Source organism: Sciurus vulgaris (genome assembly GCF_902686455.1).
Source record: "Sciurus vulgaris genome assembly, chromosome: 5".
NCBI classification, from domain to species: Eukaryota; Metazoa; Chordata; class Mammalia; order Rodentia; family Sciuridae; genus Sciurus; species Sciurus vulgaris.
Window position 1 is genome coordinate 174,309,413 of NC_136465.1, and position 26,634 is coordinate 174,336,046.

Below are 26,634 nucleotides of genomic sequence, written 5' to 3' on the forward strand. Positions count from 1 at the left end.
AGGTGCTTTGCCATTTCCCCAGCCCTTCCTACTTTTTGTCCTAAGACCAGGTGTTGCTTAGTTGCACAGATTTGCCTCAAACTTGTGATCTTCCTGTTTTATCCTCCCAAGTAGCTAGGATTATAGGTATGTGCCACCATACCCAAAATAGTAAAAAATATTGAGTTTCTGCTGTGTATCAGGAGCTATGCCAGGTGACATATTGATATTATCCTTTTCCCTATGGAACACAATTCAATAGGGCAATTGGGGCTACGTTTGTCTTGCATACTGTTGAATTCCTAGACCCTTAGGCCTAGACTTAGTAGGGTCTCATTAGATCTCTGTGGGAGTACGATGGGCTGCAGAAAGCAAACTGTGCTTAAGGATTCTTACCATTCTTCATTGTTCTCAGGAGATGACTGAGGATCTATCTTGGAAGTACTCCAGTACCTGTACTCCTGTCTCCTCATTTCTCAACCTCTTTGCTTCCTAGGTTTGCTGAGGCAGCTACTGAAGTATGATCTCTTTGTGTCCCTGATCATGAACAAATCTGCACTGGCAGAGACTGCTGAGAGAGTTGAGAGGTCACCAGGAGAGACCTCACTGCCTTTGGTGCTCAAAAAGGTAGTTATCTTGTGTTTCCTGGTCTCTAGGTTCAATAACAATGGAACCCAAGAACTTCCTGAGCCTGTCCTCATCGACCACACCTTTTATCCAGGATTTCCAAAAATGTTTTCTTACTGGCCAGAATAAATATGTTATTAGAAGACTCAAAATAAGATTCTTTTCTATTATAAATTCTTATTCGGCATCTATCTCTTCATATTTGGACTGCCTGGAAATGGAGAATACATACAGAACAGAAACAAAGCCACTCAGCTGTTTCAGTGATGTTTCCCAGGTTGGCACTGAAAGCCCCTTTATCTGGATCCTACCCCTCCCTTGAACCTCTTTTACCTGTGCAGCCCAGCACTCCAGCCTTAAGTTGCTCCTCCCTGGTCCTACACATGCTGGGTCATCCTGTCTGTGCTGTGCAGAAGCTCTTCCCTCTGCTTGTAGAATATTTCCTCTATCACCGTTGAGCTGATTCAGCTTCAGGCCTGTAGGGCTCCTGTTACCCCAGCTCTCCTCTGTCAGGCTCTCCTCTGTCAGTGTTCGTCTCACCATATTGTGGTTGATTGACTTGGAACTTCTTCAGAGCAGCACCTCAATCTTGTGTTTCTCTCCCCAGTGCTTAGCACAGGGTGTACTAGAGCTGTAAATCCTCATGTGATTGCAGGGGTTGATTGACCAGCAGTGGGGCTCCTTCTGTAAGAATGAGAAGGAGCTCTGGTCAGAAGTAATGAAGGGTCAGTTGGTAATAGGTAAAAATCCAAAACAAACTGCTCCTTCTTGTTTCCCTAGAATGCCTCTAGAATGATCCACGTAAGCCTGTGTATCTAAACCAGGAAAGTTTATATCAGGTCCCTGTATTCATTTTTCTGCTTCTAGGACATTTGACCCTGTGTCCAACTGGGGCACAAGGACTTAAGGGTCTTGTGCCCTCACAGTGTACCTTGGCAGCATGGTGGTAGCAGTGACAGAGACTGAAGAGTACACTTTCCTGGGGCAGGATAACTTTGCAGAGACAGAAATATTGGCTTAGGGGTTCTACCCTGAAACTGCATACATTGAAACTCTTATTCCATTGGCAACTTTGGGTGACTAGGGTTTATTTTATAATCCTACCAGTAGAATTGGAGCTAAGGGAGTGAGGAAGGAACTTGCATTGGGTGCAAAATTTAAGTGGGTGCTGAAAAATACTCAGCAATCAAGATACATAATGTTTTAAAAAATAAAAATAGTACAAAAATATTGATGCACAAAATATCAAAATTTCAAGTAAGGGTAATATTGGCATGTATTTTTATACCTCCATTCTGACATTTTTGTAATGACCAGAGTCCAGTGCTATTCTTTTCTGCATTTGGATGATGACAAAACTTTCTCCCACATTCATGCTTTAGGAGTCAATATTTGTGTTCCTGCTTTTGCCATGTTGAATCCTTCATTTTGTCAAATATGAAGCACTAATGTGATATGTTATTGACTGTGTTATGCACTGGGAACATCATGGTATGTAAACAAATTTTTTGCCCTAGCACAGTTTACAGACTCGTGAGGAAGGCAATTATTAAACAAGTGAATGAACATCCAAAGTAATTACAGACTGTGGTAAGTGCTGTGAAGGAAATAATGGGATGAGGTAGTAGTGGAGAAAGCCATTTACAGGTCAGGCAGGACTTCTCTTAAGGGCTGACTTTTGAGCTGACAGTTGAAGAATTAATAATAAGTGGCATGAAGAGTAGGCAGGAAAGCCCTTCAGGCAGTAGTAGCAAATCAAAGCCAGAGGGAGAGAAGGCCTCAATGAGTTTTGGAAACAGATGGAGCTGCTGGGATAGGATGGTGGGCGAGAGGTGAGGTGGAGTGGCATGAGATGAGGCTAGAGATTAAGCAGAGCAAATCGTGGAAGCCCTGGTAGGTCATAGTAATTATATATATTTTTTTGTATTGGGGACTTAACAGGGGTGCTTTATCACTGAGTCACATCCTCAGTCCTTTTGTTTTTTTTTTTTTTTTTTTTGGTTTGAGATGGGGTCTTGCTAAGTTGCTTAGGACCTCGCTAAATTGCTGAGGTTGGCCTTGAACTTTAGATTCTCCTGCTTCAGCCTCTGGAGTGACTGGGATGATAGGTGTGTGCCACTGTGCCCAGCTTGAATGGGAGATATTTTACTGTCAATGGTGTGTCATTGTTTAATTGGTACCACTTTTTCTTAAGAAAATGTGTGCCAGATGTGGTGGTGCACCCATGTAATCCCAGAGACTTGGGAGGCTAAGGCATGAGAATTGCAAGTTCAAGGCCAGCCTCAGAAATTTAGTAAGGCCTTAAGCAATTTGGCAGATCCTGTCTCAAAAATTTTAAAAAATGTAGCTCAAGGGCTGCGGTTGTAACTCAGTATAGAGCTCTTTGCCTTGCATGTGTGAGGCACTGGGTTCGATCCTCAGCACACATGAAAATGAGTAAATAAAGGTATTATGTCCATACACAACTAAAAAAAAATATTTAAAAAAATGTAGCTTAGTGGTAAAGCACCCCTGGGTTCAATCTCCAGTACAAAATAAAGAAAGAGAAAAGAAAATGTGTTACCCATTAAATGGTACATAGAATAGCAGTTTGCCTTACATCAATAACATCTTTATATATATACATATATATTTATATTTTTAATTATGCATGGACCTTTATTTTATTTATTTATATGCAGTGCTGAGACTCGAACCCATACATACATACTCATACATACTAGGCAAGTGCTCCACCACTGAGTCACAACCCCAGTGCCCCATCACTAACATCTTAATGTAAAATATCATGTTGTTTCCTTTGGAAAAGAGACCAAGATAAAGCATAAGTATCTAAACTTTTTTGCACATTAATAGAAAGGTTGTGTCTTCTATTAAGTCCAATATGGTTGAGATGGGTTAAATCTGCTATCCCCAGATGCTTCTCTTTGAACATGAATAGACTTGGTCCTTTTCCTTCAAAGCTATAAAATCAGGCACACTCTGCCTTTCCTGATGATATGTGTGTTGCTGGGCATTCCCCCACAAAATATTTTTTTAAGTTTTTATTTTTTAAAAATATTTTTAATAAGTTTTTATTATACTTAAAATCTGTGGTTGCAGTTAATTCTTTTCTTGATTCTGGAAGTGTTAGGGGCTCTCCTAATGGCCATGATGTCCAATAGAAGTTTGAATGTCAGAGAGCAATGGAAATTCATTGAGAGTTTTTGAGTGGAGGGGTAACCTGATCTAAAATTTTAATGGGGCAGGCCTCAGTTGTGGGAAGACTCCTATGTTTGGACTTGGGTGAACTACGTTTCTGCTTTAGCTTTGCCACCTCTTAGCCATGTGGTCTGGAGTAAGTAACTTAACCTGGTGAAGGGTCCCCAAGACCACCTCCAGGTGGGATGATTCACTAGGAGGACTCAGCGTATAGTTATATGCAATGTAAGGATTTATTACAGTGAAAGGATACAAAAAAAAAATCAGAAGAAAAGGCACATGGATGGGATCTGGGTTAAACCAAGCGCAGTCCTCTTATAAGGGGATCACACAGAGTGCATGTAGTTCCTCCAGCAATGAATTGTAACATGTAAAACATTGCCAACTGGGGAAGCTCATTAGAATCTCAGGGTCCAGTGTTTTTGTTTTTGTCTGGCTGATCATGAAAGTACCCTCTGCCTCATACATACCAAAATTCCAGACTCCTGGGAGGGAAGCAGGTGTTCAGCATGAACTACAGTGTTTGTTCAAATGGTTTAGTCACACACTCTCATCAGTTCTGGGAGTGGTAGGAATCCTCCTAAAATCCAGGGTCCCAAACCAGCCCAGGTTCGGCCCTGCTGACAGGCCTGTCTAAGGCTAACTTTCTCAGGCCTGCTATCTATATATGTTTATTAAAGTGAAGATCGTAGTGGAACCTTCCCTTCTTATGTCATAGATTGTTGCAAATGTCAAATCAGATGAGGGCTATGAAAGTACTTTTGTCAATGAAAACTTGAGCACTACTTGATGGTGGTTTTAGTGTTCTTTGAGTGGTACTGGTGGATTTTACATTGTGAGATTTCATTCTGTTTCTTCACAGTGATTATTTTCCAAAATCCATATCTATTTTCCTGTGTGCTGGGTGCCATATAGTACAGGAGGGATCAGAGGTGAATTAGGCTCATGCCCTGAGGCACTGGGGCTGGGTCCTCTGGTGCTGTCAATGGTGTGACTGGTTTTCTTTCTTTCTTTCTTTTTTCTGTTCCTCCAGTTTCTCCTCTGCAGAGATGAGACCCTGCAGGTGGCCAGTGCTCATTGTATAACTGCAGTGCTGGTCCACTCTCCAGTGAAGCATGCCCCAGCCTTTATCCATGCTGACATCCCTGGTAAGGAGACCCTTTAAACTTCTCCATGGACCCCATGGTTTTGACTGGAGCCCTGAGGATCACAGCAGTGGCAGCAGCCCTGTCAGAGGATCTTTGATAACTCACACTGAAGACATAGGGTGGGGACAGGGTCAGCTGTATGTGAAGTAGGCTTCATAACTTCTGTATCCTCTTCCTACAGATTTCTTGTATGATCTTGAGTAATTTGCTCTTGATCTTTGTGATTTATTTGACTTAGGAGTAAAATCTAGTGTGGGGTGGGGAAAGACCTGCAGATCAGAAAGGTAAAAGGAGCTAATGTTTCTCTAGGACCTGTTAGGAGCCACGAGATATGCCCTAAAATGCTTGCAAATGTTACCACATTTAATTCCTCACTTTTTTTGGTGGGGGTACTGGGGATTGAATCCAGGGACATTTAACCAGTAAGATATACCCCCAGCATGTTTTTTAATTAATTAATTAATTATTTTTATTTTTTGACACCATGGATTTTTAAATATATGTTTTTAGTTGTAGGTGATCATAATACCTTTATTTTATTTTTATGTGGTGCTGAGGATCAAATCCAGGGCCTCATGCACACTAAGTGAGTGCTCTACCACTGAGCCACAACCCCAGCCCCATATGCCAGGAATTTTTGATACCACGGATTGAACCCATGGGTGCTTAACCACTGAGCAACATCACTATTTAATATTTTATTAGAGACAGGGTCTTGCTGACTTGCTTAGGGCCTCTCTAAGTTGCTGAGTCTGGGTTTGAACTCACGATCCTCCTGTCCCAGCCTCCTGAGTCACTGGGATTACAGGTGTGTGCCACCGTGTCTGGCTAATTTTATTTTGAGATAGGGTCTCACTAAATTGCTGAGGCTGGCTTTGAACTTGTGATCCTCCTGCCTCAGCTTCCCAGCCGCTGAGATTACAGGCGTGTGCCACTGCTCCAGGCACATATTCACTTTTATGTAGGGAATGTAGGAGTATGGGAATGTAAACCAACTTGAGGGGTTGTAAATGATTATTGAGGGGAAATGAGGCTAAGAGAAGGGAAATAAGTAGTCATTGGCAGAGATAGGATATAAAATCAAGTTCTTCTGACTCTAAGAACTCTTTTTTTTGGGGGGGGAGGGGTGCTGGGGATTGAACCCAGGGCTTTGTGCTTACAAGGCAAGCACTCTACCAACTGAGCTATCTCCCCAGCCCCCTAAGAACTCTTTATGCATCATACTGCTGCCATCCTGAGAATTAGGAGACCTAAGTTCTAGTCCCACCTCTGCCACTAGCCATGCCTCTCTCGTCTCATTTTCTTCATCTGTTAAAAAAAATGATTTAGATGAGAATCCTGAACACTTTCCAGTTTTATCTGTGAATTGATGACCATGTCTCATGGAGAGGGTGTGTGAACAGAAACAGCATCAGGAGGAGGATGCTGAATACATACAAGGCTCTGGCATCAGTTAAAGGATTGTGATCGCACAGCTGTCATTTATTGTTTTTTTCCCCCATCCCTGACCAGAATTCCTCTTTGAACATCTTTCCTCGTCCAGTGAAATGCTCATCTGGTCCAGCTACAACTGTTTGATACTCCTGGCAGAAGAACCACTCTTCTTTTCCAAGTGCCACACGGTGTATGGTTGGTAGTGCAGGTCCTGTGTTGGCTCTGGGTTGGGTGGACGGATGTTTGAAGTTGATAGCAACAGTGTTGGGGAGCTGGCCTCTACCTTGAGGGGATTGCTGAGTCTGAGCATTTCCATCAGCTCAAACTCATTACCAGATTCAGTATGCAAGCATTGATATCCAAATTGTTCTGCTATTCACTGATTAGCAGAAATATGCTGAGACTCTTCAGCAAGGGAAGGGCCCTCCAATTAGCTGCTAAATGAATTCCTGTTGCATATGAAAGACAACTCTAAAAAACAATGTTACTTGGTTTTGGATTTAGTCCCTTACATGCCCCCAATATCTGTCCATCTAGTTAGTCCCTAAATTTTGTTAATTCGTCCTTTCAAAGTTTCTTGAAACTGCCCCTTCCCCTTCCATACTAATGATGCTCTCCTGTTGGGACTTTTTATCATCACATCTGGATTTTTAGAGTGGGCACATTCAATCATTCATTTTATACTCTGTCTTCCTAGTCTATGCCAGGCACCAGGCTAGGACCTGGAGATTGGGAAAGGCGTATAACATGGTCCTTATCCCCAGGAAATAGAGATTCGTGAATAGGCAATTTCATCACATGCTTATTAGAGCTCTGCTAAAGGGAAGCTCAAGGACTGTGGGAGCTTAGGGAGGTTTACAGCTCTGCCTGAGTGGGTTAGGGAAGGCCTCCTGGAGGAGGAGAGGTTCAAGCTGATTCTCCAAGGAGGAACAGGAGTATGTCAAATAGAGAATATGTAGCTCAGTCAGCAGGCATTCACCACCAAGGCCCGTGCTGTGGCTTGTACTAAGGTGGGGGAGACAGAGAGGAATCAAATAAAAGTCTGCTCTTGAAGATCTCACAGCTGGGTCTCAGAGACTCAACCTTATCAGGGTTCCTCCAGCCAGTAGGTGCTGTCTTGAACATGTCACCTCTCTTGGTTGGGTGGTGAAGGAACTGCAAAGGGCTGATCCCTGACCTCTGTCATGTCATCCTGAATTAGGGATTGAGGCAGTGGTGAGGAGCCTCCAGGGAAGCCTGAAGCTGACCAACACAGAGCTGCACAAGCAGGGCCTACTGCTGTTTGCTGAGATCTTGACTCGGTGAGCAAAGTGGGAGAGCATCATGTCCATAGGGGCCAGACTGGGGAAGGAAAAGAGCTCTTATTCCTGGTGGGGACAGCAGTAGAAGTTCACCCATTTGCTTCTCATCTGCCATTCTCTAGGCAGCCGGAGGAGATCAGGCTGTTCACAAGCTCGGCCTTGTGTGGGGATGCCGGCCGTGCCCTCCAAGAGGCAGTGAGTAGCCCTGTGCTGGAGGTGGCTGCTGAGGCCATGAAGGCCACTTCTGCTTTCCTGAGGTGAGAGACCCTGCAAGGCTGAGCTTCCTACCAGCCATGGACCTAGGGGCCTGTCAAGGCCAGGCAGTTTCCAAGGCCGTTTTTTTTTAAATCATATCTTTTTCTTCTGTGTTTGTTTTGTTCTCTTGTTTTTGGAGCTGTCATTTAGATGATGGGAGTTCCCTTCGATTGTTTTCTGACAGTTTTTCATCTTTTTACCACTAAGTATTAATTTCTGGGAGATTTTCTTGACTTTTTCTTTCAACACTTATATTGAGTGTTTTATTTTTGACTTCATATTTTTAATTTGGAAGAGCTCTTTCAAATTCATGTTTAGTTTATAGTATATTCCACATTTATTTCATGGACATAATTTTTATCTTTCTGGGGAGAATTTTATTGAAATACTCATTTTTTCTTCAGTCTTCTTTATGTTTCTTTTTTTGGTTTTTGTATTGCTTTCACTTGGGAAGCTTTTCTCAGATATCTCCTGATCTTTGGCTACCTTATTACTCTTGAGGATGAGGCACTAAAAAGCTCAGGGGAAGTTCTGTGTTTGAGTGGGGATTCTCAGCTATGGGTTTCATTAAGGAAGAGTTGGCTGGGACTTTTATTTGGGAGAATCCTGATGTCAGGATCTTAAGGTCTGTCCTCAGAGTAGTCAGGTTACAGAGGAGACTCCTCAGGCTCCTACTTAAGAGGGTTCAGCCAGGGAGTTCTGGGGGCTAAGCGGGGCCTCTCAGCATTCACAGTGTGAGGTTCATTTAATCTACCCATTTTCAGTAAGTACCTTCTATCTGAACAACTCAGACTAAATCTCTAGACTCCTGCCAGGGTTTAGGGAAGATCAGCTGCTTTGTTATATAGTCTCAGGGAAGGAGTTGGAGTCCATTTGCTTTTAAACAAATTAGCAACCAGTTTTTGTTTTCTTCTGGACTTTACTCCCACTTCCCTAGTACTTACTGCTACTAATTCCTCTACCTTTTGAGGGGCTCCTGAAGCAAACAAATAAGATTACTTTTTAGTTTTCTTGCTGCCAGATCAGGATTCTGCTTTCATAGAGCTGCCAAGGCATTTACTTTCAGAGTGTTACATTCTCACACCTTCTGTATTTTCTCTGTTGCTTGAGGAAAAAAAGCCCTTTACTTTCATTTTGGTAAGGAGTAGCACAGGTAACTGTACCTGTTGGCTCCAACATCTTTGTCTAGAAGCTGGTAATTCTTTTTTTTTTTTTTTTTTTTTTTTTTGTGGTGCTGGAGATTGAACTGAGGGCCTTGTGCTTAAAAGGCAAATACTCTACCAACTGAGCTATATCCCCAGCCCCAGAAGCTAGCAACTCTTGAACACCCTCTATCCCTGATTCTCTTGCTGTTGCTTTTCCTCAAATCCTCTTATTCATTCACAGAGCTTCAGCTACTAGCTCTGTGCTCATGATACCCAGATCTATGGTTCTGGTCTAACATGGCTGTGTTGGTTTTCAGTTATCACAAATTACCATAAACCTGGGGCCTTAACACAACAGATATGTATGCTCTCATGGTTCTGGAGGCCAGAAGTCCAAAATAAATACAACTAGGCTGAAATCAGCGTGTCAGCAAGGCTGCACTCACGTTAGAGGCTCTGAGGGAGAGTCCTTCCTTGCCTCTTATGCTGCTGATGGCTCCAGGGGTTCCTTGGCTTGTGGCCACATTACTCCATTGTGATCACCTTGCCTTCTCCTCTGTGTATGTGTCTAATTGCCCTCTGCCTCTCTTTTATGAGGATACTTGTGACAACGTTTAGGGCCCACCTGGATAATCTTCTCATCTAAAAATTCTTAATTCTGTCTGTAAAGCTTTGCCTAGAAAATAACATTCACAAGTTTTGGGATTAGGACCTGACACCTTTGGGTACTACTCAAATCCCATTATAGTATTTTCCCGGGCTTCAGACTACGTTCCCAACCTCCTGATGCCTTTTTCCAGAAACTTCAAATTCAATCTGCTTATGCCACCAGGAGATAGAGGAAAAATACTCAATTTTCGATTTTTAGAATTAGATTTGAGTCCTTGGCTCCACAATTACTACTCAGTCACTTCTTGCTCACTCCTGTGGCCTTTCAGTTTCTTGAACACACCAAACTTATTTCCGCTTTAGGACATTTCTACTAATTGTTCTCTCTACCTGAAATATTCTTCCCTTAAATCTTCACGAGACTGGCTGCTGCCTATTCTTCAAACCTTATTTAGAATGTCTTTCCCTCTCTGACCTATCAGGCTGCTCTAGCACCTACCCAATACTTGAGAGTTCTTGTTTACTCTTTTTTTTTTTTTTTTTTTTCGATTTTTATTAGTTGTAGGTGGACATAATACCCTCATTTTATTTCTGTGTGGTGCTGAGGATTAAATCCAGGGTCTCATGCATTCCAGGCAAGCCTTCTGCCCCTGGGCCACAACCCAAGCCCTACTCATTTGTTTTATATTCCCCCTCCTAAAATATAAGCCTGTCGATGTCAAGGATTTTGTCATTTTTTTCCCATTTTTAGATCTCTCATTCCTAATAGGTAATAAATATATGAATAAGGGTGTCAAAATGGATGGTGAGATTTAGAGGTTATAGGGCCAAGATGGGAAATTATTTCATAGAAAGATGGGCAAATCTTGACAAAAAGCAACTAAGGATACCTATTTTTATTTGTTACATTGATTTCTTGACTTTTATTTTGTCTTCATGTTTTTCTCTTTTACTTTTCTAACAAACTAATACATTCAAGTAATAAAAATTAAAAAAGTACAGAGGGTTTGTCCCAAGAAGGCCTAAGAAGTTCACAGAGAGAGGGACCTCAACTCAGGATGAGTGGGGTTCTTGCCAAACATCACAGAAACAAATTTAAGGGTGTGTCAGAGACACAGATTTATATAGAAAAGTAGAGACACATACAAGGAAGAATTCAGGCCATCTTGAAAGTGAGAGATGCTTTTGGGGTTCTCAGTCTCTTTTGTTTAAAGGAGACTTGGTGAGGGCTGGGCATGGGAAAAGTATGTGGGGGTGATGTCAGTCTGGGGGTCATGAGATGTTTTATGTTGGTCTAGCAATTCTCAGGATCCTTAGGCTGAGGGGTCTCCATTGTCTGATCAGTAGACAACATTGGAAAGTACCTTAGTTTTAGGTTTCTTAAAATATTGTATTTCTCTTCACTTAATGCATTTATTGTATGGGATTATTAACAGTGCACAAGGTAATTTTCATAAATGAGTAAATTTATGGTAACTCTAAGATTTGCAGACTTCTCAGAAATTTGGTAGTGATAGGCCTGGGAAAGAAAACTAACTTGGGGAGTGACAAATATTTCCTTTTGTCTCTTTTTATTTTGTCTATCCTGCCTCAGGTTTATAATGAAAAGGAATAGCTCTCTAATTCTCTCTTAAAGAAGACTAAAGAAGTCCTAAAAAAGACTGATTTAAACTCACTTTGGTTTAGTTCTGGTTATTATCTCCCTAAATCTAAACAATATACTTATAAAACTGTTTCTTTGTCAATTTAAGATATTATTTGTTGACTTTCCAGTACAAAAGATCAAGGTTAAGTAGCTTTTTTTTTTTTTTGTCTTCTCTATGGCTTGACATTTTTGCTAGTTAATATTTTATGTTGTCAAGTCTTTAAATAATATGCTAAAAGCTTGTATTTCCTGTTCCCTCAGCTTAAGGCAGTGTCTCTGGGCTCCCATTCTTTAGCACCCCCCAACTTCCATTCCCCTCTTCTCCCTCCTTTCTACTTCTCAAGGTCAGTCAGCCCTACTTTTCATTTTACCTTGTAAAGGTTGTTATTATTTATTATCTATAATATTTAAGTCTTTGTGATTTGAATCCCCCTTGGTTCTAAATATTGAAATGAAAAAACAGCATTTACATTCCAATGACTTCAGTATGTCTCCCTTCCCCCTTTGTCCTCCCCTAGATTTGACTCTCTAAATCCGGGGGTGTTAATCCAGGGTATGTGAAATGTGTAAGCCAGCAGGGTACCAAAGGTGCAGAATGAGAACAGACTCAGTCAAAGGTTCCCATGAAGAGCTGGCACTCTTTCAGGAGGTGGGTACAAAGGGGACCAGAGGCACCTTTCAGGTGAGCTGTGCTAGGAGAGATGAGGGAGATGTAGGTTTGTGGAAGGATGGGTTAGCAGAAGCAGGATAGGGATTACTGAGGGTATAGAAACCAGTTCAGCCAGGACCTTATAAGAAGGGGGTTAGTGCTGGAAGAGACTGGAAAGCTGGTTGACGCAGAATTGTGGAGAAAGATAGGGAAGGATGGGTTTTAATCCTTGAATGATTTTACTTTTTTTTTTTTTTTTTTTTTTTTGAGATACTGGAGACTGAATCCAGGGGCACTGAGCTACACCTTTTTATTTTTCATTTTGAGACAGGGTCTTACTAAGTTGCTAAGGCAGGCCTCAAACTGGATATCCTCCTGCCTTGGCCTCTGGTGCAGCTGGGATTCTAGGTGTGCACCATTGTGCCCAGACAGGATGACTTTATTTTTGACTTTAACTTCCCAGAATGTTTACTGAGGTGGTTTCTCTGAGGTATTGTGGTTCAGGGGATCTCTGGGAAGCACAAGTAAAAGGAAGAATGAGGGGTTAAAACTGCTGAAAAATATTTAAGTATAATGGAACCAGGGTTTAAGTATAATGGAACCATTGTAGGATAGGAACTAGGAGCTTCCAAGCTAGGCTCGTTGGCATGCACTTATAATTCCATCTACTGAGGAGGCTGAGCAGGGGGAGCAGTTGAGCCCAGGAATTCAAGATCAGCCAGTGAGACCCTGTCTGAGAGAGAGAGAGAGAGAGAGAGAGAGAGAGAGAGAGAGAGAGAGAGAGAGAGAGAGAGATTGAGATTTAGAGCTTCCAGAAATGAAGAAGGAAAGGGATAGTGAAGCCTAAACTATATACAGTTGACTGAGACACTAATCTTAACCTATTAGAAGACTCAACAGATCACTCTTAGTGTTCAGAAAGGACTCAGAGAGGGAACACAGATGATAGATTAGAGGAAGAGTGCATTTTCCAGTCGCTCCATGACTCAGGATTAACACTAGGAGTACGGCTTTTCAGCAAGTAACATTCTTGAATCTAGACCCTGAAATTCCATTTGAAATCTCCCCAAAGAGTCCAGTGTAGTGGGGCATGCATGTAATCCTAGTCACTTGGGGCAGGAGGATCACAAGTCCGAGGTCAACCTCAGCAACTTACCAAAACCCTGTCTCAAAATAAAAATAAAAAAAGATGTGGGTATAGCTCAGTGGTTCATTCTCTAGGACTGGGAAAAAAAAAAAAAAAAATCTCCTAAAAGACAATATCAGCCCTGAGAAATGAAACATGCATTTTACACATACTCATGGAGACATGAAAAGGCTCAGACAAGAGTTGGGTCATGTTGGCCTTGTATAGCAATCCCAATTGGCAATGCCTTGCTATGTCTGAGACTGGGCAGGAGGAACCCATCATTACCATGATGAATAGTCATCCATCTCTTGCCAGAAGCACAAAGTCCTGAATGATTTTGACTTCCCAGTTCACAGATTTATTCACGTGACTTTTTCTCCAGACCTATTTCTCAACTCAGATATTACCTTCAGAGTCAAACCTTGGTTATTGACTAAGAAAAGCAGAAAGTAATGGCCAGTAAGAACCAGCTTAATAGCAACACCATGTGCCTGACAGAGATCAGCAAACACCCTAGAACCATTGAAGGAATACTAAGAATAGGCATAATGCAATCAGCCTTCACCCATCTTGATACTTCATTGTAGTAAAGTTTGCTGACAAACTATACCTTATGTATCTACTTACAGATGAAATACTTCTGTCAAATATCTCAGTGTCAGAAGATTAAGAGAGGTAAAAACTGCTGGATATAAAGGTCCAGTTTCTTAGAAAGCCAGGGTTGAAATATCAAGAACTAATCTGCTGAGGTGGGACCAAAGCCTGTCTTACGGAACTATAGTGGCTCAAAAAAATGCAACATTTCTTCCATCAAACTTACAATAACTGTGTAGTTCCAAAATATTTCATTGAATCCAAAACTTTGTGGAAGCCCACTGATAATAAGTCTGCTCTGTGATCATGGAATCTTAACAAATATTGAAAAAGAGAATCTCAAGCTGGGTGTGGTCATACATGTCTATAACAATCCCAGTGACTCAGAAGGCTGAGGCAGAAATGTTGAAGGTTTGATGCCAGCCTGGGCAATTTAGGCCCTAAGAAGCCTAGAGAGACCCTGTCTCAAAATAAAAAAAGGGGTGAGGATGTAGCTCAGTGGTAAAGCATCCTGGGTTCAGTCTTCAGTATGAGAAAGAGAGAAAAAAAAGGAAAGAAAGAAAGAAAAAAAAAAGGAAGAAAGAAAGAAGAGAAATCAGACTGTGCATCGTAGATGGATGGTGAGGAGATTGAGGATCTTGGAATTGGCCAAATTATGCTCTGGGCATGTGTGAATATATCACAATGAATTCCACATTTATGTATAACTCTAATGCACCAATTTTAAAAAATGTTAATAAATAAAAAGACCAATAGAGTAGAGGACAGGGATCAGGGAGAGAAAGGAGGAAAGGGAAAGGGAAGTGTTGGGGATTGAGAATGAGCATACATACCTTTATGAATATGTCACAATGAACACCACTATTATGTGATTTTTTTTTTTTTTTTTCAGTACTGGGGATTGAACTCAGGGCCTGTGCTTGCAAGACAAGCACTCTGCCAACTGAGCTATATCCCCAGCCCTTCCCCACTATTTTGTATAGCAATAATGCATTAATAAAAATGTTAAAATAAAAACAAAAAGGACCCAGGGATGAGGTGTAGCAGGTTTTCTTTATTTTTTTTTACTTTATTATTTTAGTTACTTTATTGAATTGACTAGCATCTCCCCAATATCATGTCTGTCCAGAAGCTGTGAATATGTCTTATTTGAAAATACAGCCTTTATAGATATTATTGAGTTAAGGCTACACAGCAGGGGCTCTATGTGCCATGACTAGTGCTTTATAAGGATAGGGGGATTTGGATATACAGTGACACAGACATACACAGAGGGAAGAACTTCATATGAAGGCAGAGGCAGAAATTAGAACCATTCAGCTATAAGCCAAGGAATGCCAAGTGTTTCTGACAACCACCAGAAGCTAAGAAGCAGATTGTTCCTAGGACCTTTTAGAGGGAGCATGACCCTGCTGACAGCTCGATTTTAGATTTCTAGCCTCCAGATCTGTGAGAGAATAAACTTCTATTGTTTGAATCCACCCAGTTTGTAATAGTTTATTATAGTGGCCCTAGGCAACCAATAATCCAATCAAATAGCCACCAATTTATGTGACTTTTTTTATTAAATTTTTTTTTTTTTTTTTTTAAATTTTGAGACAGAGTCTTGCCAAGTTGCCAAGGGTGGCCTCCCAACTCAAGATTCTCATGCCTCAGCCTCCTGAGTATCTGGGATTATAGACATGTACCCCTGCACCCAGCTAACATCTTTTTATTTTTTGCAGTGTTGGGGATTGAATAACTTCTTTATTTAGCATCAATTTGTTATGCATCTAGCTCTGTTTAAGTAAAGTGGCCTCTTTGCACTTATAATTAGACTAGTCAATGACTTTTGCCTCCTTTTGAGTCTATAAAATATGAGGGCTCAAATAGACCCTAAGTGTTACTCATCCACATTTATCCCATACTCATGATGATTAAATTTCCAAAAGTGGTTTTCTAGTCTTTGCTTATAATCTCACAGAATGGGGAACTCATTCGTCCTGTTAGCACAAAAAGACTGGGAAGGATGCAGACCTCACGAAACATCTCAGCCGTTTATTCAGGAACAAAGTTCACACCAGAACAGGGAATGCAGGAATAAAATGGTGCCAGTGGACCCACTTTCCTTGTGGAAAATGAGCCACCAAACAAAGAAAGGGACTGGGTTTATATAGGTTATTTTGGGGGGTGGTCTAGTGAGCATATCAGTTTTTCTTGGGCACTCAGGATTTTGGGGATAGTTCTATTAATCAGTGAAAGTGTCAGTTTGAGAGCTTAGGAATTTAACCTTCAAGGGTCTGCATACAGCATCTGGAGAGAATCTGTTTTTGAAGGGTATTACTGCCTTTTAGAAACTGTCACTCTAGGGGTAATAAAACACTTTCTTCCTGTCTGCAGTTGGCATCTGGAAAATCTTTGTCTTGGGATATGAAGGCTGTCCATGTACAGCCTTCTTTTTCACTCCCTTTTCCCAGTCCACATTGTCTTGGAGACTTTTCATTTTCCATATCTAATAGCTCCCTCTCCCTCTACAGAGTTTCAACTCTAGAAATACTGAAATATAATCCGGGTCCTGATAACTTATACTTATTGATCCTGGCTTTTGCTATTGAAGTATCAGAGAATAAGGTTGGTCTGATTTCCCAGAAGAGCTTATCACTTACTTGATAGCAGTGGCTATTGCATCCATTGATGCACATTCTAAAGAGTCCTCGGGAGTGTTGCTTTTACCAGGAGGCCCTTTGAGGTGAGAAAATACTGGGTCCTCAATAACAATAATAATAACCATGATTGGTATTGGTAAGAACTTGCTGTGTATTGAGACTGTGCTAAATGTTTGACATATGTTAGCTAATTTGATCCTCAGAATCTTTCATGAGGAGAGTACTGTTCACCCTCATTTCATAGATGAGGAAACGGATGAGTAGAGAGGGTAGCAATGTGCACAGTCATGCAGCTACAAAAGGATTTGGCCAGGATTTTTATCAGATAAGACCCCATGTTCTGAGTCACTACATTGTCTCCTTTGGCTCGAGAGCCTGGAGGGATCTTGGGAGTTCCTTACCTCCTCCTGAGCCTGCTTTTTTCTCTCTCGATGCAGGAAGGACCATCAGAGTACCCCACCTGTGCAGTATCGGACCCTGCGGGCCTTGCTGGAAGCCATGTTGAGCCGGTGCTCCGAGTTTTCCCAGACTCCATTGAACAGGAGGCTTCTGGTCAGTGTACTGAAGCCTTCTTCTTCTCAAGCTCCTGCTACAATGTGTTCTTAGAAAGATAATTAGTACATTGCCTTATCTTTGCTATTTTATAGTTTTTTTCTCATGTGCACACACCTATGATGAGATGTTATTTTTTTTCCCTAGTGACAGTACTGTGAGGTTTAAGTGTTACTATCTCCATTTTTATAAATCAGACACCCCTGAAGCCACAAGGAGCCAAAATTTAACAAGTACCTGAACCTGCTTAGTAAATACCAGGGTTTTTGTAGCCAAACCTATTTTGTTTATTTATATCTTCCAAGCAGATATGGAACATGCTCAGAAAATTATTTAAGGTTAGATTTGTTAGAATTTTTGTAATCTGACCAATGTTCATTATATTATAATTGTTGGCTTTTTTTTTTTTTTTCTCTTGATACTGGTAATTGAACCCAGGGGTGCTTTGCTATTGAGCTACATTCGCAGCACTTTTTATGTTTTATTTTGAGAGAGGGTCTCACTCAGTTGCCCAAGCTAGCCTTGAACTTGTGATCTTTCAGCCTTAGCCTTCAGAGTAGTTGGGGTCACAGGCACATGCCACTATGCCTGGCTGTTGGCTTTTTTGTTGTCCTTTGTTTTGAACCGTGTGTTCATAGAGATACTGTTAGATTTGTAAGGCTATAGTGAGGATCCCCTGGAAAGTTAGGTGTATGTGAATGGCAGACTACACTTTAAAAAGAGGAGGTCTGGGGCCATGCAAGCATAGACTAGGCCACAGTGGTTACCTGACCTATAGGTTCCTCTCTTCTTACCTCAGGGCCATTCCTGCAGTAGAGATTCAGAGAAGGCCATTCTTCGAAGGGGAAAGTTCCTCCTGAGCACTCTGGAGGGATTTAGAAATGCCTGCAGGTGAGGAGCCCTCTGTGGTCTGAGGCAATAGCACAGAGGGTAGGGGAGGTTAGGGGTGGGAGGGATTCAACGTTCTAGAAGCACTTGATTTCTGATGCTCTACTGCATGCTGAGAAGAGTGGCTGGGGCTGGGGGTGTGTGGAGGAGGTTTGAGGACAAATAGGTAGGATAGGAAGTTTCTTAGAATGTTTCAAGATTTCCTTCCTGGTGAAGCCTTTGTTACTGTGCCATGAGATTGTGTCAGTCACATTCCTTCCTCCCCCAACTGGCCTAGAACCGTAGCTATTCATTGATTATAGTTTATATGAATAGGTGTTGCTTGTATCTGCTGTGTGCCAGGCCTGATGCCAGCCAGAGTGGGTGGAAGCATTAATCAGAATGACTTCTGCCTGCAAGGAGCTTACAGTCTCTGGGGGAAGAGGCAGCTTTAGTATATAAATGGAGTTTGTTAGGTTGGCAAGAATTCAGGGAAGGTATTCCAGATAGGGAAGGTGTTCCAGGTAGATAGCACAGGAAAAGGCAGAGATGTGCATTAGCATATAGTGTGAGATGCTCAGTGAGGTCCACATAGTGGGGTAGCAGAGTCACGTATAATGGGCAGCAGGAAGCTGCAGGGATAGTCAAGAACCTGATCACTTAGAGCTCTTAAATTTTCCCCAGATCTGATGTTGGGGTACTTTCCCTGGATCCTGAGTTCAGGTATCTGCCAGGAGGGTGCTTCTAACCCTATGGTAGTAGACATGCTTGTATATGGATTTCTCAGGTTGGCTTTGGAATTCCAGGGTGAGCCTTTCGCCCAGGAGAATCCCTTCACAGCTCCCAGTGCCAAGAAGGAAGACACCTTGGAGGACTTCTCAGAATTTCTTCTCAATGCCTGTGACTCTCTGTGTATCCCTATGGTGATGGTGGGTTCCCCTGAACCACAGGCTGCATGAAGCCTGGGGAACAGAAGAATGTGAGGGCAAGCCAGGCCTGGCCTTGAAGAGCTTCATTTGAAGCTGACTTGAGACTGAGATGGTAGGAAGAGTAGGACCCAGAGCTGTAGACTGAGGTCACCTGGAGTCCTCTCCTGCGGGAGGCTTGGGCATCTGGTGAGCCTGTGAAGTTCCTGTCAGTCAGGAAAAGGCAGGCACCTACTAGACACCTACTGGGAACAGTAGGTGGCAGCAAGGAGGTACCCCTGACTTTGTGGGAGAGAGCTTCTTTTTCTTGAAGTAAACATTGAGTGGTACCCCCAGTCTGCTGTGTTCATGACAGCTAATAGTAATGCATTACCAGCAAGACGGGCAATTCAAGTCAGTTTCTCATCTGTTTTTCCTTTGCCTAGATTTGTGAAGTATAGAGCTAGACCTAGAAGCTCATCATAGTATTATTATGTTATTCCTGCTCTCTACTTTTCTGTATTTTATACATTTCTTTAAAGAACACATATTACTTTTATAATAATATTTTTAAAAACTTGGTTTAAAAAAACTAAAGGAATAATGTGTACAAGAACAACGTCTCTGAAGCCTAGCTGTTCACACATAAGGAACTGATACCCAGAGAGGGGAGGAGGTGACTGACCCAGGGCACACAGGGGCAACTCTGTACAGAGCTTGAACTAGAACCCAAGTTTCTTTGCTCTTAATCCAGAGCTACCTGTCAGGCTGCCTCATGGCTCTGTTCAAGGATCACATGAATGATAGTAGTTTGTAAACCACATGAATGAAGGTAGTTTGTAAACTATAATATTATTGCTGTTATTATTATTATAGTAATAGAAACATGAATGCCACTCTATGGTTTAGGGAGCACTTTTTAAAAATATGTATTTTTTAGTTGTAGATAGGCACAATACCTTTATTTTATTTATTTTTTTTCATGTGGTGTTGAGGATTAAACCCAGTTCCTGACACATGCTAGGCAAGCCCTCTACCACTGAGCCACAGCCCCAACCTCTAGAGAGCACTTTTTACATGTTAGCTCACATTTGTTTCTGAGAAGTGGATTTTTTGTTATTTTCATAAAACTTGTTTGTGAACAGAGAGAGGCCCCCCGAAGGTGAAGTATCTGGTACAACCTATTAAGTGGCAGACCTAGGCCTTCGGTGTAGGTCTGTGACTTCAGAGTCCATAGCTTTCCTTGTGCCCTTCAGATGAAAGGGGTTAGGCTACTGTTGCTAAATTTGATGTCAGTTTTTGCAGATGCTCTTTCCTTCTTCAGAGGCTCAGGACTGGTGTACTTTATTCTCCCTTCTGGTCCTTTCAGAGGCACTTGGAACAGGCCACCCACCCAGCCTTGATGGAAGTTTTCCTCTCGATTCTGCATAGCCTCTTTATCATCGTTCCCCACATGAAGAAAAAGTTTTCCAAGAAGCTCGGTAGGCAACAGGCCCACGTGGAAGTTGGGAGGAAGGGAGGCAGTGCAGTAGCTACTCAGAGTACTCAGAGCATACGGTGTGGGATGGACATTTATGTATTTGTCAATATCTACATATTCATTCTCTGTCCAGTGTTGATCGAGAGGAAATATCATACAGCAGTCAAAGCCATTTAAGGCAGTTCAATTTATTGATCCTTCTCTCTACTGAAGTCCAGGAAGCTCAGTGCCCACCATACACCCCCTTCCCCATTCCTCTCAGACTCCATATCCCTGGGACTTCACATGTTGTTTGTCTGACTCCTAATCACTGAACGCCAGAGCACCCCTATTTTGACAACTAAAAAAGGTCCCTGCGTAGTTCCAAGTGTCTTCAAGGAGAGCAGTAGTGCTCTGTGAAAGCCGCTTTCAAGCTGTCCACTGACAGACAGTCCTTCCTAAGATTGAGCCAAGTGACTTTTGATGCCTTCAGCCTTCTCCAGACCTTCTTGGGCCCTTTTCTTTTCTTCTCTTACTAGTCATTTTTTCTTTCTCAAGTGTAGACCTCCCTTTCCTGTTTCTTCAGTTTTTGTCCTAAATTTCCTCAGTCTGAAGAATAAGCTCAAGAATCAGAGTCTCCTTCATCCTTTCTAGAAAGTGGTGACAGTGAGCTTGGCATAGTGGCACAGGCCTGTAATCCCAACTACTTGGGAAGCTGAGGCAGGAAGATCACAAATTCAAGACCAGCCTGGGCAACTTAATGAGACCCTGAGACCCTGTTTCAAAATATAATAGAAAGGGCTGGGATGTAGCTCAGTGGTAGACCCTGGGTTTAATTCCCAGTACTGAAAAAAAAAAAAGAAAAGAAAAGAAAAGAAAGTGGTGGCAATGGTGAGAATGCAAAGGGAGATGACCAGACAGAAGGAGGGAAGAAAACAGTAGTGATAATAACTAATCATTGACAATTAGTAGAGGGGCTGGGTTGTAGCTCGGTGGTAGAGTGCTTGCCTAGCATATGTGAGGCACTGGGTTTGATTCTCAGCATTGCATGAAAATAAATAAACAAAGTTATTGTGTCCATCTACAAACTAAAAACTTTTAAAAAGTAACTAGTATGTAATATTAATTAGCCTTTAAGTTCTTTATGTGTCACATTATTTTAAGTACTTTACATATATTGAGTCATTTAGTCCTCAGAAGAACTCTAGGAACTGGGCATTATCCCTCTTCTGCTGATGAACAGATGGACTCTCAGGTTAAGTAACTTGCCCAAGGTCATACTGTAAGTGGCATGCCCAGGCTTCAAACCCAGAGAATATGTCTTTAAAGCGTACTTTCTAAATCTCTACCCCATGCCTGTCTCTTAATATCACCATTTCACGTCTTCTCTTTTATTTTTTACCTTGTGGTGGAAAGTGTGACAGGTCTACCACAGAGGGGTAGCCTGGGCTAGGAATTTGGACTTTAGACTTTGTTGCATCTTAAATAAGGGGAGGGACATGCTTAGATTTTTGCTTTAGAAAGACCTTCTTGAGCAGTACTATGCGCATGGCAGTGGACCTCGAGGGAGGCAAAGTGGGAGGTGGGGGCTCAGCCTCTTGCATTAACAGATTGGCAGCAGGAACTGAGGTAGTGTTGGGGAATGGATGTCAGACGCCGCGAGATAGAGGGAATAGCCAGAATAGGAATGCCTTGCTTCTGGCTGCTGTTTGCAGGGATAGGGTGGCTTTTTGTTCCTTTGTTTTTTTGTTGTTTCTTTTCTGGTGCTAGGGATTGAACCCTGGGCCTCACCCATGCAGATGGTGGTGTTTTATCAGGAGGTGGCTCACTGGAGGAGGATCTGATTTACTTATTTATTTATTTATTTATTTTGCACTGGGGATTGAACCCAGGGATGCTTTGCTACTGAGCTGTATCCCCAGCTCTTTTATTTTTTATTTTGAGACAGGGTCTCACTAAGTTGCTTAGGGCTCTGCTAAGTTGCTGAAGCTGGCTTTGAACCCTCCTGCCTCAGCCTGCCAAGACACTGGAATTACAGGTGTGCACCACTACACCAGTCTGAAGATCTGATTGTGGGATGCAGGAGAGCCTGTGCTCAGTCTGGGCCAGGGCATGTGTGAGATGCCTGTGAGATTTTCCTGTGGAGATGTGGGCAACTTTATTGAAGGCAGGGAAGAGATCTGGTTTTATAGATGTTTTTAGAATTTAGCCTTTCATTCATTTGGCAAATATTTACTGGGTGCCAACTACATGCAAGACGGTATCCTAGGGCTAAGGATGTAGCAGTGAACAAGGTAGAACTCTGTCCCAGTGGGGATGATCCTGTAGTGGGGAGCATGTGAGACTCTTCAGGGGCGATTGTGCATACTGAGACAAAAGAGATCAAGATAAAATCAAGAGCAGCATCTGGTGGTCAGGATGAGGAGGAGATTCTGAAAATCACTGGGAAGGAAAAGTTAGGTAGGAAGGAAGCCAGAAAAAAAAAAAGATGATGTTAGGGAAACCAAGTAAAGAGAGTTTTGTGAACCAGGGAATAGTCAGAAGCGTCAAATACTTTCCAGAGGTCAAGTAAGATGAGGTTTGAAAAACATCCATTGGATTTAGCATCATGTAATCTCTCAGCCTCCTTGGTTGGAGCAGTTTCTTGGAGTGGTTGGGGTAAAAGCTGCACTGCCCTGGGTCAGAGAATGAGTGTTAAGTGAGGCAGCAGAAGACAAGATGGACAACTGTTTTAATAAGCTTGATGGGCTATGGGGGGTGTGATGGAGGGGAACATGGAGTTAGGAATGAGTTTTTCTATCCCCCAAGATTGGAAACACTGATTAGCTGTTGTTAGGAAGAGCAGTAGGAAGACTGTGTTCACTCTTGAGTTGGAATTCTTGCTTATTGACATGGAATAAATTAATTTTCTTACCTCCAACATCTTCAGCTAGAACTGGGTGATAAAAATAACTAAAAGATTTAACTTACAGTGGTACACACCTGTAGTCCTAGCTACTTGGGAGGCTGAAGTAGGAAGGTCTGGGGATGTAGCTCAGTGGTAAAGTACTCTGGGTTCAATCCCCAGAAAAAAAAAAAAAAAAAAAAAAAAGATTTAATGTAAGGAGATTTCCTGAACAAATGTACCCCTCAGCCATTGTGACAACTGACATATACTACTTTTCTTTCCTTCCAACATTGTTCCTGCCACCATACTTTAAGATCCAGGAGGATCTATCTCATCCTGGGATACTGGATAGGATGCTGAAGTGTGGGTCTCAGGGGGCAGTGGTAGGAAGCAGGGTATGTAGGGAAAAGGTGTGAGAGCTACAGGGAAATCTATATAGCACAAGGCCAGGTAGGACAGGATCAGATGCCTGCCTGCAAGAGTGAAGAGGAAGACAGGCACTGCTGGTCAAGACAGGGGATAGAGACCTTGAGTAGGAGGGTGAAGAAACTGTGGGTCCCCGAGAGTCTGGGCCAAGAAGACAAGTCCTTCCAGAAGACAAGCTGGGTACCTGCTCCCTGGGGGAGTCATGGATTAAGTTGTCATCCAGAAAGTTGCTCTAAAACCCTAAGGGATTGATCCCCTGCCCAGGTGCTTTAGCCTCAGCTTAAAATACAGATGATCTCAACCCTGGAGCTGATGAAGTGGGAGCTCCTGATGTCTTCCTATCTAGGCTTCTGTGTTTACAGGAGTGGGGATTGGGGAAGACAGAGGTCAGTATTGACAGAGAGCCTTATTAGGTAGACTGGGAAGAGCCAGGCAGTGGAGGGGCCCAGGCCAGGGTCACCAGCTCAGGCAGAAGCTACTGTCAGATCTCTGGTCTGAGGATCAGTCCCCTTCCTACAGGCAATTCAGAGATAAAGGAAAAGCAATGACTCCTCTTCTTCCTGAATCTGAAACTGCATGTTTCTTACAAAACTGGGAGAAAGGATAGAGGAGAAGATGTGTCCTTCCTAGGGCCTTTCCAGAATGTAGTAGAAGATATTTTTAGAAAGGAAGGAAACAAACCTTTATTCAAACTTACTCTGAGCCAAGCATTTATTATACTTGTTTATCTTAAATTAGCTTTATAAAAACCTATGAGGTACAGATGTCAAATGGAATCGCAGAGAAGTTAAATAACATTTCCAGAGCCATCTTAGTAGAGAGTGACAGAGCATATTTTGAACCTGGTCTTTGTGACTCTGAATCAGTGCTCTTTGATATCACCCAGACTTAGGAGTCCATGTAATGAGCCTGGTTTAAACTGCTCTCTGCTTTCTTGCTACTTCTCCTAAGCTGCTTCATCCTTCATACGACTGACCCTGGAGCTTAAGGCCAGGTTCTGCAGTGGTTCTAGGTATGTATAACCCTACACAAAATTTGATGGCGGTGGGGGTGGGGGGTCAAAGTCCTTGCCTGGATGAGTAGAAGTTCCTGGCTGGTGTTTTAGTCATGGGATCCTGGTGGTATTGAGAGTATCAGCATTGCTCAGCAACGGGTGTGTGAGCTGTTGGTGCTTCTGCAGGTTGTATTTCATCTTGTCCTTACCAGGTACCCATTGATGGGCACCTGTCACGTCAAAACTGGAAGAGTTCTCAGAGACTGTTTGTCTAACCTGTCATTTAAATGGGGAAATGGAGGCCTTCAGAGGGGAAGGGATGTCATATCCATCAAGTTCCAGTGCTACCAACCCAGCAGTTCCAGAGGGGAAACTCCCTTATTCAAAGTAGGGCCAATGCCTTGGGATCTATCATGTTAGGTTTCTAGAGCCGCCTTCTGTAGACCCTTCCCTTTCATGTATTTACTAGGAACACTAACTTGTTGCTGTCCAGCCTGCAAAGTGAGGACACGCCATGGCTACCTCTCCTTCCATATCTCTGAATAGATCACCCAAAATTCAGTAGAGATCCATAAGAACTCAAAGCTAAAAATCTTGCAAGTTGGCATTATTCCATGGTTACCTATCTTGGCTTCAATAGCTTCCTCCTTTTCTAGTACTCCCAGCCCTTTCCTGGAACAGGGAAATAGTTCAGTTTGTGTTTTATTAAATTGGAGTTGAGTAGTCCACCTTGATTTATTTTTTCAGTTAATTTTTGGTTACTTCCTATATGGGCCAAGGGCCTAAGTTAGAACTGTGAGCAGTGGGTTCCATGTTTATTTTTCATATCCACCTTAGGACTTTCTCTGCTGTGGCCCTGGTTAGAATGTCACTGTGCTCTGGCACAAAGAAGTAGTCAGGTACATGACAGGGATGATGCTTATGTGCCAAAGTAGCCATGTCATCTCTTATTCTTTTTCCTTCTGCAAGTCACTCAGCCCTGAACCAGGTGTTTTCCAGTTTCCTTTACTGCATGTGCGTCAACCTTCTCTCAACTCCAGAGAAGACAGGACCACTTTCCCAAGAAGGTGAGATGCTGTGGTTTAACCCACAAGAGATCTGTGGCTGTCTGGCAGTCTAGATGTCTTGCTGTTTGGCTGCATAGTATGTCAGTACAGTAATTAGATCTCTTGCCCAGAGGAACTGTGGAATTATGGAATAATGGAATTATAGGCTGATTCCTAGGGGTGTAAAATAATGAATCAGTAAGCAATGAGATCCAAGACTCTGGAACCTTAGATTCTAAAGGTTGAAAAGGACCCTAAAGATCATTAAGTCCAATTTCTCCCTCCCAACCATCTCTGCAGCATCCCAACACCAGGCTCTTTGCTCTCTGCTTCTTCACCCATGGAGTCTAGCCTTTCCTACAGTATATATACAGCCTGATCTATTTCTGTGTTCATTTATTCATGAAATATTTCTTGAGCATCTATTGTGTGCCAGACTCTATTCCAGGTTCTGATAAAAGAGCCAGGAGGGGAAGTTCTGCTCCCCTGGAGTGAAAGAGGCAGGCAGTACACAAACAGGTACAATATCAGGGATGGATAATAAGGAGCTATGGAAGAAAAAGAAGTGGACAAAGGGGTCGAGGGTGATGGAGGGTGGGAAGAAGCACAGGCTCGATAGGGGGGCCTCTGTGAAAGGTGACATTGAGCAGGGGTCTGAGGGAAGTACAGGAGGGCTGTGCAGAATCCGGGCAGCAGGAACAACTGGTGTGGGCCTGAGGGCTGGAAGTTTGAATATTCACAGAGCTTCTACCACATGCCTGGGGAGGCCTAGGTACAGCTGTGGAAACAGGGAGGATGACAATATGTCCTCTGCCCTGTGGAATTCCTCTATCCTAGACTTCTTATTCGGTATAACATAAAATAATTTAATCATTGTTTTATTCATTCCCTCAAATTCTATACCTTCTTTGTGGGTTAGACTTTTGCTAGCCTAATATATTTTGTCTCTCTTTTTTTTCTTCCTTTCTTCATCTTTTTTGGCAATCCTGTGAATGGAACCCAGGGACTCACACATGCTAGGCAAGTGTTCTACCCCAACCCTACCCCAGCTATGTCCCCAACCCTTTTATTTTATTTTGAGACACAAGGTCTTGCTGAGTTGCCAAGGGTGGACTCAAACTTGTGATCCTCCTGCCT

The 26,634-nt window shown here is 42.5% G+C and overlaps 1 protein-coding gene across 1 annotated transcript in view; it reads left to right on the forward strand.

Annotated features, from left to right (window-relative positions):
• The window catches only part of MEI1 (meiotic double-stranded break formation protein 1), a gene marked incomplete at its 5' end in the record, with an annotated part of 75,226 nt that overhangs the window by 18,852 nt on the left and 29,740 nt on the right, over positions 1–26,634 (forward strand). Inside the window, 11 exons of the mRNA XM_079141212.1 lie at positions 476–606; positions 4,841–4,955; positions 6,468–6,584; positions 7,591–7,690; positions 7,813–7,947; positions 16,799–16,913; positions 17,713–17,804; positions 18,568–18,709; positions 20,055–20,166; positions 24,409–24,469; positions 25,421–25,518. Coding sequence (XP_078997338.1) covers positions 476–606; positions 4,841–4,955; positions 6,468–6,584; positions 7,591–7,690; positions 7,813–7,947; positions 16,799–16,913; positions 17,713–17,804; positions 18,568–18,709; positions 20,055–20,166; positions 24,409–24,469; positions 25,421–25,518 — 1,218 coding nt within the window. The remainder of the gene's footprint in view (positions 1–475; positions 607–4,840; positions 4,956–6,467; positions 6,585–7,590; positions 7,691–7,812; positions 7,948–16,798; positions 16,914–17,712; positions 17,805–18,567; positions 18,710–20,054; positions 20,167–24,408; positions 24,470–25,420; positions 25,519–26,634) is intronic.